The 17,512-nt window shown below is 45.2% G+C and overlaps 2 protein-coding genes across 15 annotated transcripts in view; both read left to right on the forward strand.

Annotated features, from left to right (window-relative positions):
* Positions 1-3,860, forward strand: part of sned1 (sushi, nidogen and EGF-like domains 1) — a 30,107-nt gene extending 26,247 nt beyond the window's left edge. For 6 of the 7 annotated variants that reach the window (XM_081718028.1, XM_035524051.2, XM_081718029.1 and 3 more), the window contains 7 exons: positions 3-85; positions 364-462; positions 953-1,069; positions 1,799-1,886; positions 2,073-2,149; positions 3,150-3,177; positions 3,376-3,860. In XM_081718028.1, the coding sequence (XP_081574154.1) occupies positions 3-85; positions 364-462; positions 953-1,069; positions 1,799-1,886; positions 2,073-2,149; positions 3,150-3,172 (487 nt within the window). In that variant the 3' untranslated portion in view covers positions 3,173-3,177; positions 3,376-3,860. Of the gene's footprint in view, positions 1-2; positions 86-363; positions 463-851; positions 1,070-1,798; positions 1,887-2,072; positions 2,150-3,149; positions 3,178-3,375 lie in introns of those variants that run through there. The other variant, XM_035524053.2, reaches the window with a different exon arrangement.
* Positions 3,861-4,683: 823 nt separating this feature from the next.
* ryk (receptor like tyrosine kinase) overlaps positions 4,684-17,512 on the forward strand; it is a 35,582-nt gene continuing 22,753 nt past the window's right edge. For 4 of the 8 annotated variants that reach the window (XM_027007748.3, XM_027007749.3, XM_081717407.1 and 1 more), the window contains exon 1: positions 4,688-5,282. In XM_027007748.3, the coding sequence (XP_026863549.2) occupies positions 5,102-5,282 (181 nt within the window). In that variant the 5' untranslated portion in view covers positions 4,688-5,101. Of the gene's footprint in view, positions 5,283-11,764; positions 11,967-17,512 lie in introns of those variants that run through there. The other 4 variants (XM_081717410.1, XM_027007750.3, XM_081717405.1 and 1 more) reach the window with 4 other exon arrangements.

The raw sequence follows: 17,512 nt of genomic DNA on the forward strand, positions 1-17,512 counted from the left end.
AGATACACAGAGCTGATTGATGGCAGAGGAAGGATAACAGCCAAGTTCACCAACTTGCCTCGTAAACCCATTCGCCACCGCGCAAGTCAGTTCTGCACAACACTGCGGATTTGCTTTCACGTTCTGTCTGTTTACTCATTGAAGTGGAAGGATTACCATCACTTTGACTTAAAAGAAACGCGCTTAAAGCTCATTTCCAAAGCGCTGTAAATGCATTTGTATCAGGTGTCCCTGTTCTGCTAGGCACTCAAGACCTGAACATGCTGTGGTTGCCATCATCTATTTTACCATTTGAACAAGACATTACCACAGTTTACACACCAACCTGAACTTCCTCGCCCACTGCACTGCTTTGTCACACAGAACCCGAATCTCCAGTCAAGTTAGAAAGGTTGGAGGAAACTACCAATAAAATCAGCCTGGCTCTCGAGATCCCGGAAGACGTGACAAGGAGGAAAACAGGTGCGTGGTCCTTCCCAATAGCGCAAATCGTAAACGCTCCTGTAAGGAGTAGGAGTGGCTTACTTCAAGGGCATCAGGTTCTGCTTTGGCCCTGCAGATGGCGCGTTTTTGACTCTCTAATTATCCCCTGATAGGATGGAAGCTCACAAATTACCAGCACATGACATTCACCATGGCAACACCATGGCACTCCGTGATTGGTGTTTTAGAGAATTATTTAACAAGGCTAAAAGACAAATGACAGAGCAGCAAGTGTTTTTGTTCTGTTTTGTTTGTTTGTTTGTGTGTGTGTGTGTGTGTGTGTGTGTGTGTGTGTGTGTGTGTGTGTGTATGAAGTAAGGTTGCACGGTATATCGTTTGCAATTATAATGTCGATATTTGCTGACCAGCTTCTTAGTCAGATGGTACAGAGTTCCAGGTGCCAGGAGCAGTTGCTGCCCAGCCTGGGTGTGTAATGGAGGCTATGCTAACACCAGCTACTGGGTTCCAGAGTCGCAGCATGTCTGCAGGGCTCAGCCATGTCAGAACGGGGGCACGTGTGTACAAGGCAGTGACTCCTTCACTTGTGACTGCCCAGCGGGCTTCAAAGGCAGACACTGCGAGCTGTGTGAGTATAACCAGCTGGTTGTTCTCTCTCTCTCTCTCTCTCTCTCTCTCTCTCTCTCTCTCTCTCTCTCTCTCTCTCTCTCTCTCTCTCTCTCTCTCTCTCTCTCGCTATCATTGTCGATCTCTCTCTGTCAGGAAACGGTTCGGAGACAGCTCTGAGCCAGATCTAAGTCGGGGTTGGCCGCTGCTTCCTTCTTGGCATGCTAGGACACTGCATAGTTTAGGCATCACATTCCTTAGACACGTCTACAAAAATCTATGTAAATAAAACAACTAATATAAAAACAGTACTTCTTTCACATTATTTTCCTTGATGAACATCTACTCACACACACACACACACACATATAGCACTTTATTTATATAGCACCTCTTATATAGCACACGCTGTGGTCACTCAAAGTGCTTTACGATGAGAACAGAAAAATGTTTAAAACAAATAGAAATAAAAAAATTCAAACATAAAGAAAAATAAAAGCACAGCTGTAGTTCCTAAAAGTCTTTTCTCTATCACTGAGAGGATATCATTCTTCGCATAATTATAGATTGCTATAGCGAAAAGGCGTCATCTCTCAGTCCTTGAGAGGATATTGGACTTTATTCAGTCCCTGAAACGGTCACAGTCTTTTCTCAATCCCTGGGAGGATAACACAGTGTTCTCTCAGTCCCTGGGAGGATATCGGTCTTCTCCCAATCCCTGAGAGGATTTCAATCTTGCTGTTTCCTGTAGCCTGCCAACGATTGCCGCACCCCTGTACCCGCCTCTACTCCGAAACGAAGAGCGTGCCCGTCTGGGAGGACGGAGTATGCCATTATCTGTAAGTGCCCCCCCATAATTACAGTAGTTTTGCCTTAATGAAGTTTATCCACCAGTCGTATTGATGTGGTTTCTGTGGTTCGTAACATGCCTGCAAACTTTGCCACACTAGAATACATTCCTCTGTTTGCTCTTCTGTTCTTTTCATAACACTTTTTAATATCAGTTTGTGTAATTTGATCCACAGGTACAAAAGAACATATAAGGTACAGCAGGATGTTTGTTTTAGAGAAATATGTGAGCCCCTGCTCCCTAAGAAACCCAGTAAGTACAAGCATATACAAACCAGCTCACATACCAGCCCTGGGCCTTCCATGCTTATTGTATAGTTCTATATTTTTTGACATTTGGCCAAGGGTGTGACCAAGGGAGAGACCTTTTATCGCTGTATATAAGTGGGTTGATGGTTTAAATGTTACAAATGTGCAAATGAAGGCCTAGGGGCTGAAACATTCACGTCTTGTCCCAAGCCCAATAAATCGCTGCGTAATATACAATTGCTGTCCTACAACCGCTGTGCATTGATTTTTTTTCGTACGGATCCAGCACATCAAAGGTATTTTCCAGGAGTTGGAGCCTGTTTAGTTATCTTTATTTTAAATTCATACTGAAATGGACACACACAGCACCTTACAGACTTACGATTGATGTTATTTCATTTGGATGGACAGAACAGACTTGACTCCACAGGTCTTACGTGCTGTCTCCCTGAAGCCCGTTGCGTCAGGTTTTCAGCCTAACCTCCATGCTGCCCTTGGACGCCAAACTGAAACCGCTATTGTGGTCCAGTAATGTGTCCCTCTACTGAAAACAGTTGCTCACTCATTGGTCTGTTTAATCCTGAAAAAGAGAGTCATCACATTTCTATGTGTTGAGGTTGTGGACATGTTTTTGGCCTGACACCAGAGGTAGGCCAGATGGTCTGAACTATGCTAAGCTTAGGCAGCAAAGTGCTGATCAAATATATGAGTAGAACGCGAGTGTTACAGCTGTGATCGGCTTCGGAGTGTACAGTACCTTATGATGTGTATGCAGTACCTCACGATACATATACAGTACCACATGATGTGTATACAGTACCTCATGATGAGAAGGTGAAATGGAGGTTTACAATTAATATGAAGGAGTTGATTTTTAATCTCCACATGATTGTACTGATATATTATGGATTGTAATTGTTCAATACATCTTTATTTTAGAGTAAACAATATTGATTGTAAGCTAATTGGAAGTAGTAGTCAGTTTTTCATTTCTCTTTCCTCAGACCGAAGCACTCAGAGACAGTAGTAAAGGTAAGGGAACTTCCCTAGATTTATTTCTAAATTATGTGACATACTTTTTTTTTTTTTTTTACATTTTCACTAACACAAATTAATAACTAATCAAGTAACTGTTTGTTGAATTAGGCAATCATCAGTCTATTTGTAATCATTTATATAATTTATTTGTTGATTTGTTGGATTATTTTATCCCATTGCCTTTCGTTGCAGGAGGCCGGGTGTATAGTAGCTCAGTGACACGGGCGTTTTTTGGCACAAACACAGTCCATGGAATCAAAAATGCTGACTGCTTTCCGACTAGCTCACTGACTGAGCAGTTTTATGCGAAGGTGTTCGACACCTCCCGCGCTGTGGATCATCATATCCCACACATTCTGACAGTTACCCTGCATCAAAATAGCATACCTCAAATGGAAATGGTTTGTGATATTGACACCAAGTGGCCGTGCATCCCTCAGGGATTTTTTTTTTCTTTCTTTAAATGGTCACCTGTTGCATCTCCCTCTGTTAGAACTGCTACAGCTGTGGAAAACCAAATCTCTCTTCCTCGTCCGCATAACATGAGCCCACACAAATACTGGGCCAGCGATACATTTGACTGTTTGAAGCAAACATCTCTGCTAGCTATCATGTAAATAGTGTTTATAGGTTTGTTTTGTGGCTGAATATTTTAATAATAAAATGGTTAAAATTTGTTTGGTGCGCTTTTATCATCTTTGCCTGTTGTCCTCCTCCGATATGTCCATTCTCAATATAAGTCTGATAGCAGATCAGATAAACTTAAGGAATATAAACATCCTACTATACATTTATTTGTTATTAGTGCTCCACAGAGCTCTGGACAGACCCAGGTTTCCGATCTAGTCCAGATCTTGGACCGGGTAATCCAGACCTCACAGACCATGTTTCCGATCTAGTCCAGATCCTGTACCAGGTAATCCAGCCCTCACAGAGCTCTGGACAGACTGGTTTTCTGATCTAGGCCCTCAGAGCTCCTGACTGCCTGGCACAGGTGTGTTAGAAGTTGGAAAGAGTAAATCCATGGACTGATAGAAGATGCGTGGTTACTGGATTGGAAACCTCTTGTACATAAAATGCTGCTATGTTGACAGTTTAGTGACCTGCAAGATGCATAATTCAAAAGGGAAACGTGGCGAATTAAACTGTATTTTATTACGTGACCAACGCTAATATAGGACAGCATCTTTAATATAATTCTAGAAGAGTTTAAAGACTATACTGAAGTCACTGTACCACAAGATGTCCCTGTTGTGTTGGGAAGCGAAAAGATTCATTTCAATTCCTCAGGAATAATTTCTAGCGAGACGCTTTATGCGCATTGTAAAAGCTCATTGACTTCGATACTATTTACATCCACCCTCCTCCAAAAAAAAACAAAAACAAAAACAAAAAACAAAGCTGAAAAGCAAATAAGTCCGTTAGCATACCCCACCACAGCCTGTGCGGGGCGGCGCGCCACAGGGCACAGTGTGGCAGCCCATGGAAAAGCCGCGTGCCTTCCACGAGCGTGCGCGCGCCCGTTTCCTTAGGGAAAGCCGACACTGCTGGCTAACTTCGGCGGTTGGACAGTCCGTGAAATAAAGACCTGTGTCGCACTTTTCAGGCTGTTTCTTGGTTATGATTCTCGTCCGCCGCCTTAACCCGAGCGTACTTTTGGGGGGAGAAGTAGCAATAGACGCGTATTGATCCCGTCCGGATGTGTGAGGCGACTGTTTGTCCGTTTACGCCGAGACTCGGAACAAAGTTAGCCGACTAGCTAGCTCGCTCGAGCGAAGCGAGGGGACTCTCGGGGGGTCTCGGAGGCTCTCGGCGGCGTCGCTATCGACACGGTCTTCGTAGCATGTTGCCCTCGGGGAGGTCACTCGAACTTCGGATGAGGTTACGCTGAACGGTTTGAGGGAAGTGTTAAAGTGCGATGCTCGGGTCGGGAGGCTGCCCGTCGGCGTCCCGGGCTTGGCCGTGGAGGCTGGGGGGTTTCTTCTGGCTGCTGCTTCTCGACGGGGCCCTCTGCCTCGCCTACTCCAGCGGCGTAGGCGACAACACCCGTCCCAGTGTCAACGTTTACATGAGCGAGGATGAGGTGAAGAAACTTCTGGGTATGTATGTGTATGTGTGTCTTTCATTTAGAAGTTATGGATGCAAGATGTTCCTGGTAAACTGGGAAGTTATGCATGAGGTTCGCCGTGAAAGGTCGCTAAGTAGCTAGCAAACTAACCGCTAGATTAACAAACAAACAAAAAAAAGGTGCACAAGGCATAAAGTTGCTTATGTAAAGTTACGCTTGGATGGAAAAGATATTTGTGTTTATTTGTGTTTAAAAGGTAGCGCTATGGAGCCATGCGTGTTATGTGCATTATTGCAAACATTGCGTTAACTAGGCAGCTGTTGGCTAACTAGGAAGGTAGCTAGGAATTCTGGTACCACTATCAGGCACTAAGAACACCCAAATCTATACTTTACTTTATTCAGCTAACTCTAAATGAAGACCTGTTGCGTAATACCATGATGATTTGGGGGGGGAAACCGCATTAATTTGCTTGCCTTTCAACTACAGTAGTTTGTATGCAGGCGTTAGTCTACAAGTTTGAGGACATTAAACTGAAAGGTCCCTGTGCTGTACCCCGTCATTAGAATTTGAGACTACAGTCCATATTTGAGCTTTTTAATTGTTCGTGTTTATTACATGTTTTCTGACATGGTTATTAATAAAAATGTACTTCACAAGTTAAGATGAGGTAGTGCAAAATAATTATTTTAAATGTATTTCAAGTTTAATTCACTTGATGTAGACTTTGTCCAGGAAGCTCACATCACAGCGTGTGTGAACTCCAAACATGTTAAGCATTGAAACTTAAGAAATGTAATCAATTGGATTGTGGATTACTAGTCTACAGTGGGTTGTTTCACAGTTGCTTATGGGCATGTTACGCTCCTACTCTTGTTGCCATGCAGAAGGTTGTGGCAGACTGAAATGATGGACAGATTTACACTGAGGATTGGGCTATAGAACTTAAGAAAATGTGCACTAGACTTTCTCGTTGTGGAACTATATTCTGACTGTGGTGTTCAATCTGATTTGCTCTGTTGAGCAAAGTGGAAACGAGTGGAAATGAACAAAGTGGAATCTAATCTGTTTGTTCCATTACCAGTACTATCCAGTAGTGTATAAACATGTCTCAAATCTATCCTTTACATTTACCACATTTGGCAGACGCTCTTATCCAGAGTGACTTACAAAAGTGCTTTGTCATTTACTCATGGAGTGTATCCTAGTACAGTAGGTTAGTCAGAGATACCAATGAACTAGAATACTGTTATACAGGGATCAATACTGATGCCTAGAAGTGCAAACACACAAGCTTTATCTCAAAGAACAGTGAGTACAATAACAAACAATACCCTACAATAATTACTAGAGTTTCAGTCTTTGAACATGGTACTATTCAGTAGTCTATAGTACCCAAAACACCTGGCTAGCAATACCTCCAGGGCATTCTTCACTCTGAGATTGTCCATGTTACAAGCCTGACTTGACATTTCATGAGAGAGACATAACGGAAGGGCAAAGTTTTATTTTCAAAAACATTTGTGTGCATCGAAGTGGTACAGAGCTAACTGAGTCTAAACTTTAAGCAGTAGCCTAACTGTGCTATTTCCAGAGATAAGAGCGACAAAGTATTCTATAATCATTTTACGCTGGGAGGTCTAAAAAACCCAACGGTTTGACACCCATCTGTTATGAAGGAGAGTTTATTTATTACCTCTTTGTTGGTGTGACTAGCCAGTAAATGAATTTGGAAAACAAGACTGCTCTGAATTATCTCTGACAGATTTACAACATTGAACGCATCATCAACAATCCACAGCAGGGCATCAGAATGAAAATGCAGGAGTCTGCAGTCTGCTTATTGGAATATTGATGTTGAAGTCCCAAATGAGTGCTACAACAACAGCAACATTAGACTATATTTTATTAGTTTTGTTTTTGCATTGCTGCCTATGTAAAGCTAATGGAAGTTTGAATGTACATCATGGGTGATTAGGACAGGATTCATGTCTGCTGATGTAGTGTGATGTGTAGTGTGATTATTCATATTGCCTTTCTAACTCTAATAGGAAGCATATGAAAAAGAAACAGGAACTGCATTGTGTCTGCGTGGGAGACATTCGCATATGCTGTCAGCTTTGTGGGACAGACTGCACTCATATGGTACATATTCTTTGGGACATTTTGAAGCAACTTAGTGAGATCATGTGGTCATTGCAAGTCATCTGTGCCCTACAGACTGTTTGTGAAAGATAAAGGGCTTGTGTAGCCTACTGATGTTCAGAGGGAGGCGAAGCTCTGACGCATGGACCTCTGCTTGATCCAGTGTGAATTGTTTAATTATTGTTGATTGCCGGTTGTTGGTGGAGCCCTTTATAACCAGTCGTTATCATAGCAAGCGTCACAGCCTGCAGGTTAATGAAAGACTTGTAATGACTTCCTCCAGGATGTGGGAGGAAATGGGGAGGCGGAACTGACTGAAGCGGTCCAGGCTGAGATCCCTCCAGAGTGGCACTCCTCAGAAAGTGCGGAGAGCGATCCCCTTTCTGGCCTATCCCTAAATGTGTCCCGTTAAATGTAGAAATACGATGTGGTGTAATTCAGTAGTGGATCCCAGAAGTCGATCCCAGCTTATGAAGTCCCAGCTTATGACACTGGAGTTGAACTTGAATATGAGGGATGTTGCATGTCAAATTGAAACGAAATGAAAATAAGGCTTTGTTTGCAACGAGAGAGCATATGATGAATGTAGAGAAGAATGGTGGTGTTTAGGGTCCAGGTAAACTTGGTTGAGAGATTACCGCTCTTTCTGGCTTCATGCTTTTGCTATGTAACAGTCCTAACTAGCCTGTAAAGTGTGTTTTTTGTTGTCATTTTTGAGTTTTGTTTTTTTTTGTTTGTTTTTTGGGGGGGTTTTTTGCCCCCCCCCCCGGCCAAGTTATTGCCTCCGTCTGGGTGCTGGGTCTTTCTGCAGCTCATCGCTGTCAACCTCTGGTGGGCTTGTACACTCTATGGAAGTTGTAATCTGTTTATGAACATCAAATTGTAGCCTATGGTTTTGTGTCATGCACTCTGGAACATGTCTCATGAATGAACATGTACTTTAATATGAGTAATGCTATTAAAGGGGGCAGACAGAATTTCTATCTGCTCCTACTGCATTAGTGTGCATTTAATTGCACACGAGTCTTCTTTGCGTCTGTCCTCTGTCTCTTACACGAGTTGTTTCTCCAGCTTTTCTCATTTCTCTCTCTCTGTTGGTGGTTCCAGTCCCCGTGTGTCTTGCCAGCAAGCATCGGCAGTGCCAAGAGATGTTGCGGTCAGAATATATGCTTTGACAGTTTTTGCCAAAATAAGTAATGACTTGTGTTTTCATATTTCGGGTCGGTTTTGTGGGTGCGACTGAGGAGGATGGAATCTTGGGCCTGTAATTTAGATCAAACCAGTGTGGCTGAAGCTCGCGAACGGCTTCCTGAGTTAATGACGGACAACAAACGTTGTCAGTACGTTAATTGTCAACTTTCCACACTGGTGTCTGCTCTGTCCTGCTCGCCATAACTCACTCCTGGATTTTCCAGTTTCACTTACCGATGCTCTGTGCCACTTATTATGGCAGATAAAAGGTGTGTTCTTAACTTTCTGCCTTGGTGTGCGTGCATGTGTGTATTTTTCAGCTGACTCCATTCACTCAGGGATCAGTTCTTTTTCCATTTTGTCAGTAGCGAAAAGACACCAGAGTTCACTGGGGCCTGCGTGTTTTGCTGCACTGTGCGTTCTGTGACACAGCGACATACACCTTCGTCTGTCGTGGAGCAGTGAGGGGACGCACTCTCCCACAGCTCCCCTGCTTCTCTTGGGGACGTAGACGGACTCAGACACCCATTGCCATAGAGAATAAGCTGTCCGCTCCCCACTGACCGAGCCTGTTCACCACTGATGTGGTTATGGTTGGCCAGTGTGAACGATATCCCCCACCCCCCTCCCCCAGTTGAAATGAAACCTACGCCTAATGAAACCTGAGGGCAGAGTCTGAATCATAAGGATCACGTTCTTCCAGTTAAAAGGTTTTGGGTTCTGAATAGAGTCTGTGTGGTTTTTTTGGGTAGTTGTGTTTTGGTTTTTTTTTATGCTATGGATGTACAGGTACAAAAAATATCCTTGTGATTCTGTGGACCTACGAGCTAGAGCTTCAATTTGTTGTAGTTGTTTCAGCAAGAGCTGCAATAGAGGATAAACACACTCTGCACGTCTGTCTCTGTCTCTCTTCCCCTTTCACTCCCATTCACTTCCTCAATGTCCTTCTTCAGGGTCTCTGGAGTTCTGTAATTCCTTATTAATCTTCTGCCAGTTTTTTCCTCTAACTTCTACTGCACACCAAACATTTTCATCATGTCCTTTAGATATATTAGAAGGGCTTTTCTTTGAGAACAGCTCTGATCTGAGAACAGATCTGATCTATGTAAGGACATCTCAGACTGCTTATTTGTCTCGTAAACACAGAGCAACGGCCGTTGATGAAAGTCTGGATTTGATGCCTGTGTTTACTTTTGTTTACATTCGCGTTGCAATAAGCGTTCTCAGATTTGTGGAGTTCGGCTCTGCCTGACACAATGTAAACATACTGGAAATGGGATTTTTGTGGCAGCAGCGCTGGTGGGTAGTCATGTTTGGCTGTTTCATGTTGGAGCCGATTGCTGAAAGTTCTTTTCCCTGAATGCTAAAAGGCTTCCAGAGATTTGAAAACATGGTGATCACGATGAACTCCGGAAAATGCATAAACCCTGATATTGGAATTGGCTGATCATTATCCATGGTCATCTATTGTTTAGCCGATTGCAAAAGCCTTCCATTCAGATACAAGAATGAGAGCTTTTCTTTCTAAATGAACCCTCATACAGTCCATATTCTGGCTCTGTCCCAACTCCCAATAACACGTGTTCCAGGTGTCCATTGTTCCTTAGTGTTGGAAGCTTCCTCATGGTTGTCCAGCTGCAGTCCTTCCTGCACTGTACCAGGTGTTTCCACTGTTGCGGCTCGCGAGTGCCAGTACCCTTACCTGAGCAGGTGGCTCAGATGTGGTAACCCAGCTGGGAAAGCACAGTGCAGCGCTGTAGCTCCCCACAATCAAACGTCCTTGCGCCTGCACCTGGATCCACACCTAAATACCAAGGTTTGTTGGTTGCATGGTGCCGACGTTCTTCTCCCATGTAAGGTTCCATTGTTTTCCCCATGACATCACCGTTTCTCCCAGTCCGAGACCAGTACATCTAATGGAGTGAGCGTAAATGCGGCCCCACCTTGCGTCTTAGTTTACATTCGTCCTCCATCCAGACATTGTCACGACTTGAGTAAAGTGTGAGCTAACCGCAACTTCATAGGCTCCAGCTGCCAGTGTGTGCGTTATTCGTGGGGGGGTGGGGATGGATGGCATCATGACAACAGCGAGGTCAGGACAAGTGCCTTCACTGATTTAATGACAGGCTTGCATGTCCTCCAGTTAAAAAGGCAGCATAGACTCCTGTTCGTGCCCAGGCATGAACATACAAAGCTCCTTCTGGCGGAGTTTGCTAGCTAGAGGAAGTTCAGGCATATGAAGCAGAGTTGATTTGAGATTAGTAGGCTGGTATGGATGTGTTGCATGTGTTACTAGAGTGGACATTATGCAATGTGATGCGATACGCTTACAAACGTCATTTGCTTTTCTATTTAAAAAAAGGCAGTGCGGTTATATTTTATAGTGTGAGTCAAAGGTCAGTAGGAACAGTATGCAGTCATGTCTGCTTCGTATTCTCTCCCCTACCGTGCTCTGCTGGCGCCGATTTGTCCAGCATGTGGCTGAGTTATCGCTCCTGGTGCAGCTGGACTTCAGGTGATCTTCTCCTCACGTGAAATCCTCCTCCATTGCCTGCGGTTTGGGCCGGAGTCCGAAACCGGTGCAAACCGCCCGATGTGATCTAGTTTGATGCACAGTGGTTCCGAGGCTTGCTGTGTGCTGGCGTGCCTTTACATGCCAGCGTACCTCCTTGCTGTTTCCCTCGCCATTCATTTTTCTCCATATTAATGTGTCCTTGGTGCCATACCGAAACCCAGTTGGCTCCCACTTCTCTCTGTCTTCCCTCTTTGCACTATAATCGAAGTCTTTCGGCAGTGCATTAACATTCACTTGCTTCCTTGCAGTGTACATTTAATAGAGCCCAGACTCTCCTGTACTGTGTTTGGACAAAGAGGGAATCCAGTATTGCCCCAGCACTGGTACACATGGTGTACACATCTCCACTCTCTCTCTTCCTCGAGCGCTTTCCTCCCTTTCTGGGTTGACCTTGAACTTCGACCACTCGCTTTCGTGATTTTTGCGAGCCGCTCGCCCTCGAGCTCCTCGTCCGAAGGGGCGGATCAAGAGAGCTGGCGCGCGTTTCATCGAAGCTGGCCCTTATCAGCAGCTGCCACTGGACTGTTAGAAAGAGGTATGCTGGTTACTCAGACAAATCATTCTGTGGCACATTGAAGATGTTTATGAAGACGTTCATGACTCTCTTAGTCTGACGAACGAGAAGGGAGGACAGAGATGAGAACCAGTTGCCCTCTACAAGCCTGGATGGGAGGGTTCATTCAGCAGGAAGTGTGTTCTTTGGAAGTTTGAGAGTTTGAGATCCAGTTGGATTCTGTTTATTAGGTTTGGACCATGGTTATCATTCCCAGACGTGTTGGTGAAGTTAGCGCTGCTCTGGGTGAGGTTGGTAATTTCAGTAGGAATACAAAGCTGAAACAAAATGCTTGTCATTCATATGCAGAAAGCATTTAACGTGAAGTAGCAGACTTCCAAATTTGATAATTCTCTCATCAGGTGTAATGAACAAAACTGCACATTGCTGTACTTGATCGAGGAGGTAGTGTCACAAATTCGTACCCAGAGATTATTTGAAACATTCAGCCCCTGGGAATGTAATAGTTGTCACAACTTTGTGTTTTGGATTTTTTGTGGTCTTTCGTGAACACTGGTTAAATTCTGAGTTGTGTTTGCATGAATCGGATCGTAGGTATAGTAATGGCTCATGTGGTTGTAATTAATAATGGGGGCAGAGTCCTTGTGAAGAGCAGGTTGGATTCATTACGACGCTGCCCTAACTCAGCCATGCCGACTGGAGCCTCCCCCTCCAAACACTGAAGTCTGCACAGAGGCTGACGACAACCTCACAGGCTCAGCCGTCCTTCAGACACTTGCCACTGAAAAAAAAGCAGGCCTGCAGGAAACTAATGTTCATTAATGAGCTGAAAACCGGAGCAGTGGTCTTCACTTAAAGAAGGACAGGGGGTTGGTGCAGCAGGGGGGTGCTTCTACTCTCAGAGCCATCAAAAGCACTGTGTTGAAGTCAGGCCAGCCAGAGACGTGAGCAGACTTGTAATGAAGTTTGTGATGTCTCACGGACCTGCTGTACGAGTTCTAAAGAAAAGATGTGTTCTGCTGGTTGACTTATGAGAGGTGCATGTACCAGCAGAACCTTTGTGAGCTGATTTTGTTAGGAAGGCACTTAATTTGAGTTTGAATATCTGGTGCTCGCACTTTGAGAAAACGTTCCTGTATGTGACACTGTGTTTATTATGGAATGCACTGTTGAGTTCTCGTTCAGTTCTTGTTGACTCGCAGACCTAGATGTGGTTTTATGGCTCGTCAAGGACAGGCAGGTGTTATGGAACACACACCCCTCTCCCCTGTTTAATTACTGTACGCAATCTCAATCTGCAAAGCACTGCCAGCCCCAGGCATGGTTCAAAGCTGCTATGCTATGCCTCTACCAGGAGAGGTTGTCATAAGGTTGCGAGAGAGCCTCAACATAGATTTGTTTTTCCCACTCATCTCCAAATTTTCTGAACTGTTGTTTTCCTCTTTCATTGCGTTTGTTGGCTTTGGGAATGCAGTTTGCCTAAAGATTGGAATACACACCCGAGATGGAATGAGTGGTGCTAAAATTAGGTTAACCGGCCCTTAAATATTTCATTAGTTAAAAATGAGCTTCACCTGACCTCCATAATCAGACTCCGAACAGTGTTTCATTGTCCTGCTGTGGCTTGCTAGCGCTGTGTTTCGATGATAGACCAGACAGTGGAAGTGATGGAAGACTGTTTTTAACATTACTTAATAAAAAAAAAAAAAGTGGGGGGGGGAAAAATTCCAGCCGAAATACTCTCCGCACCGCTACCTGTTACTACCCTCTGGAGTGAATCTGTCTGCGTTTAAATTACACCTTTGTTGAGAAGTGCACGTGTGTGTGTGTGTGTGTGTGTGTGTGTGTGTGTGTGTGTGTGTGTGTGAAGCTAAGGCTGTTCCAAGAATCTCTGCAAACATTTGGATATATGAAGCCGTAAAACACCTGTTTAGCCCCCACATGCGGCCTGCCATTGCATCCGCAGCTTTGTCCCTTGCTAAATCTTGGGTGCTTACAGAAAATAATCACAGGTCTTTTTTTTTTTTTTTCCTTTCTCCCATAATATGCAGCCCAGGTTATCGTAAGTCCATCAAAAGGACAGCAGCAGGAGCAGCACGCTGGTGCCTCGTACGGATCCTGGCTGCTGGTTTTTTGCTGGCAATTTTTGGTTCCCCTTCTGGTGCTTTGTGATGCTTTTACCAAAAGCTTCGCATAAGATATCCCCTAATGACTGCAAGAAACCAAGAAAAATATCTCGTAGGGGACATTGTGCCTTTTGCGCGCGCGTGTGTGTGTGTGCGGGGGGGGGGGGGGGGGGGGGGGGGGGTTTGTGGTTGTGAGTAAGATTATCACCGACTCTGGACAGCTTAATTGTTTTTACACATGTGACAGTGTGAAACTTCAGTGTAACCGCTTAAAACACAGACTCTCCTTTCTTTCTTTTTCTTTCTCTCTCGCGCTCTCTCTCTCCCATTCTCTCCCCCAACCCTCTCCTCTCTCTCTAGTCTCTCCTCTTCAGAGTCTCTCTCTCTCTCTCTTGCCACGTCTTCTCCCTTCCTGTAAAGACATTTGCTCTTTCCTCTCTCTCCTTCTCCTCCTTCCTTTATGGGCTCCAGCCTACATGTCCAACAGAAGAATTTGCACCAAACCCCTAACAGATCTGTTTTCCTCACTGTGGCCTGGTGATTGGATCAGGGTCACAGTAATGAACTCCTAGAGAATTTACTTTTTTTTTTTTTTCCATTGGGGAGCCCCCTCACCCCTGAGATCCTTCAGCCTTCACTGGGAGTGAACCAGGCCAGAGGAATAGGATCAGGCTGGAAAAGCGCTCTGGCTGGAGTTTACACTTCACCTGCTTCATCACTGGCACGCATGTTCCTCTGCACGAACTGCAAATGAGCCGCCTGTTTCTGCTCGCTGTTTTATGTACGATCCTTGAGTACCTGTTAAGTGCGTGGGGCTCAGTGCAAACCAGACTCCTCACCCACCGACAGGGGAGTGCATACTCAACTCTACAGGAGATGTGTGTGTCTCCCCTGCCCTGTTCCTCACGCGCAACACCATATCAAATCTTCTGCTTGTGATGGAGGAACGGATAACGGAGCGGTGGAATGTCAGAGCCCGCAACTGCTGAAACTCCCAGGCATCATGTGACATCATCTCGCCGTTAAGCGTTCTTTAAAGCCGCAGTGCTCACGCACAGACTGCTTCGCCCGCGGCCTCGGCCCGGGCCCGGGGGTTTGTGGGACGGAGCAAAGAAGAGGCTTTCGGGAAGAGCTAGCCGAAAGACGAGTAGCGAGCCCTGACAAAAGCTGGCCGTGAATAGGAGAGGAATGATTGTCAGCGCTATTCCCGGCTCAGTGCCAGCCCTTTCAGACGTGCCGTGAGTGAAAGGAGAAGGGCTTTTGTAAACAGCATGCTATGGCAGCTACCCAGAATGCACTTTCAGCACCTGCGTGTTTATTTGGTTATTGACGCTGGTGTTCTCTGGTTTCATTGTGTTAGCAGAACAGCAGTGATGACCTGTCAGCGCACAGCCCTGCTGTCTCCGTTGCCTTGAATGGACATGAATCTTGGGAGTCTGAAGGAGTTACCGCTGTGGACACGTCACGTGGCCTTTACTTCCCCCCCCTCCCCATCACTACCTGTCCTATTCACTAACTCAAGGCCGCTTTATTTCTGCTTGTTCAGGGTCTCCTAATAAACCAAGGAAATGGTTTGTGTACCAACATAAAATAAAGAGTGTTGATTTATGAAGTTGCTTACCCCAGTAATACCCACTTTTGCCCAAGGCCGTTCGTACAGTGGACAGTGTGAGAATGCAGCTTAGCTGGGAGGGGGAGGGGACGCTGAACTAAGCCCGTTTGCTCCTCAAGGCCACACCCACTTTACTCTTGGTAATCAGCGTCAAGGAAGTTCCCTCGTTTCTGAGTTGAAAAGTAGAGCTTGGTGGAGCTCCGCCTCCTGCTCCTCCCTGCTCTGCGTCTCTGTTCCACCTCCCTGCTTTCCCTCCACCTTAACCTTGACATGCCCTCAGAGCTGTAAAGTGTTTGGAAGCTGAAATGCGTGTGGTCGCCAGCACATTGTGATTAACCTCCAGCAAGACTCCGCCTAGAATTTCCACAGCAGTCTACGGATTGGACACAGTTACACTGCAGGATAGAAAAGATGCAATCTGATTGGTTGCATGTGCAAAGCAATAGAGCAGGTTAAACCTTCTTCGTCCCATCGTGTGTGTGTGTTGATTCTGTAGTGCATGTTTCTGTTTCTTTTGATAATCCTTCTCTGAGTGCAGTGGCCAGGGAATGTGGGTGTGGGTGTGTGTGGTTAGTGCTGCTGATCCTGTGTTGGCCTCCAGTCCTTAAGTCAGGCCTCCTGGGTGAAGGGCACCTAGCTTAGGCCTCAATGTGTTCAGGGTTACTTTCTCCAGCCGTGCGAGTCTTGACCCTGCTGCCATTTCGCGCGTGCCCCCCACAACCAGACCAGTCTGCACCTTTTTTCGTCTCCGCCACAACGGCTTAACCTGGAAATGGTTCAGTCACATCTGAAAGTGGTTTTGTTCCTGTCGGCGGCGGTGCTCCGGGTCTAAGTTTGTCTCCCCGCTGGTGCGCGGGGCTACTTTTACCCCACACCTGTTTGGAATTACCCTGATTGCCCTCCTGACCATCTGTGCTGATAGGGCGAGGAATTCTCCACCAGCAGCCCTTCTACCGTTCTCTATGCTAATGAGGCCTAAACCGCACGGCGAGACAAGGGCGGCGTCTGTCCTCCTAACCCTCCTCCTCTCCCCCCCCAAAAAAAACCCTGCTGATTTCATTTAAGCCAGTCTGTTGTGCTTTTCCAAGTGAAGTGTGAACACGGCAAACCAAGGCCCTTGGGCATAAACTGAGAGAAGATGGTTGTTTTAACTGCTTTTTCGCTGCCTATGTGGTTGATGGCCAAAATAAGGGATTTAAGATTTGTGGCATTTAGCCTATGCTTTTATCCAAAGCGACATACAGTTATGACTGAGTACAACTTGAGCAATTGAGGGTTAAGAGCCTTGCTCAGGGGCCCAACAGTGGCAACTTGGCAGTGATGGGGGGGCTTGAATCAGTCAAGTACTTTAGCCACTGAGTTACCACTGCCCTACATGATATAATACCAAAAGTTGCCAAACTAAAATGTAATGAAACGTGTTTGTTTTTTTCCAAATTATAAATTTTGATTATTTAAATAGATTGGTTACCTCCTCTGTAGTTAAACCAAGAACATTATCTGGGTAAAAAGTTCACTAAAAGATTGTTTGGTAATTATTATTAATCAGAAGGTTTACCAGGTGTTCAGTAAATGGGAGTAGACTATAACATTGTGTTCCTGATGTATACTGTACTGTTGGTAAACTTTTAGTAAACTTTCTGTGCATTTACAGTCTCTGATCGTTGTATAGCGTGCGAACTCTGAGCAGTGAAAGAGAAAGACAGACAATAGGCCTTAATAATGACAACGGTGAATGCTGGAGAAAGTTTGTGTTTCTGTTTGGATCCGGTAAAGTTAAAGCACTGTGTTTACATTAGCCCTTGGTGTCTCTGTGTGTGTGTGTGTGTGTGTGTGTGTGGGGGGGGGGGTGTATGATTGACTGGAATCTTTGCAAGGTCACAGCCCTTGTTTTTACTTGTGGTAGACTTTGTTTTGGGTAATGCGGTTTGGTTTGTGCAGCAGTTCCAGTGAACCCCCACACACTTCCAGTGCCACTGCAGGTTAAAGCACGTGTAGATCTCATTCCTCCAGTGATTTCTGTCTGGTGACCAGTCCTTTCCTTTCCTAATGAAAACCAGAGAGCTTGCGTGTTACTCATCGCTGGGTATTTGAGTGG

The sequence above is a fragment of the Electrophorus electricus genome, chromosome 7 (genome assembly GCF_041902795.1).
Source record: "Electrophorus electricus isolate QZ-2024a chromosome 7, ASM4190279v1, whole genome shotgun sequence".
Taxonomy (NCBI): domain Eukaryota; kingdom Metazoa; phylum Chordata; class Actinopteri; order Gymnotiformes; family Gymnotidae; genus Electrophorus; species Electrophorus electricus.